Genomic DNA, 936 nt, shown 5'->3' on the forward strand with positions numbered 1-936 from the left:
ATATATATATATATATATATATATATATACAAATACACACACACACACTTACATAGTAGTAGTATGGAGGTGTGCACTGTAACAATGTGTCACTGCATCCACTACTCCTTTGCACCACTCGGGGCAACAATGCTCCAACCCATGGGTTTGTATTGGGTAGTCATTGCTGATGAGGGTTTTATAAGGTCGGAGTGCAAATCCTATTTCAACCTCTTATAGTTGCCTTTTATGACTTGCAGAGGAAACATTGAGTCCATTCTTTGATATGCCAGGCCCCACACAGTATAAAAAAAACACAAGCGGACTAGATGCAACCCAATTTCAGCAGTGCATAGTACAGCACCTTGGGCAAGTAATTTCCATAGCTCTGAGCTTATCAATGCTTTGTGAGTGAACTTGGTAGATGAAAACTATATGGAAATCTTTCATGCATAATAAGTGTGTGTGTGTATGTGTGTATTCTTAGTAATATTTTTAGTTCAGGTGTGCCACCGAATTTTGAAAAGAATGTAAGTGTACCACAAGTGAAGAAAAGGTTGTGGGGCACTGGAATATAACAAGTCTGTTCAAATCCTCGAGTGGTCAATAGTTATTTTGTTTGGTTCAAAAGCAAATGAAATTTTAAAAAAAACAAAGGATATCGGCAGCAGACTTGGCAACAGCAGTTCCGGAACCCATGGCAATACCAATTTCAGCCTTTTTCAAAGCAGGAGCATCATTCACACCATCACCAGTCTGGGTAAAAGAGAGAGAGAGAGAGAGAATAGAATTATATAGAGTGATGGGAAGCGGGGTTTAACTGGTTTGGTATAAGAAACATTGTGATGGAAGATGGTGATGGGAGGAGAGAGAGAGATACATATAAGAGGGTTGGGGTGTGAGACAAGGAGTAACAATGTGAGAGGGGGAGAGCGAGAGAAAGAACACATGCGCGAG

At 40.2% G+C, this 936-nt stretch overlaps 1 protein-coding gene across 1 annotated transcript in view; it reads right to left on the bottom strand.

Annotated features, from left to right (window-relative positions):
- LOC106880767 (sarcoplasmic/endoplasmic reticulum calcium ATPase 1) overlaps window positions 1-936 on the bottom strand; it is a 119,941-nt gene that overhangs the window by 49,737 nt on the left and 69,268 nt on the right. The window contains exon 18 of the mRNA XM_052976842.1: window positions 641-743. Coding sequence (XP_052832802.1) covers window positions 641-743 — 103 coding nt within the window. The remainder of the gene's footprint in view (window positions 1-640; window positions 744-936) is intronic.

This window comes from Octopus bimaculoides, chromosome 25, assembly GCF_001194135.2.
Source record: "Octopus bimaculoides isolate UCB-OBI-ISO-001 chromosome 25, ASM119413v2, whole genome shotgun sequence".
In the NCBI taxonomy this organism is placed as follows: domain Eukaryota; kingdom Metazoa; phylum Mollusca; class Cephalopoda; order Octopoda; family Octopodidae; genus Octopus; species Octopus bimaculoides.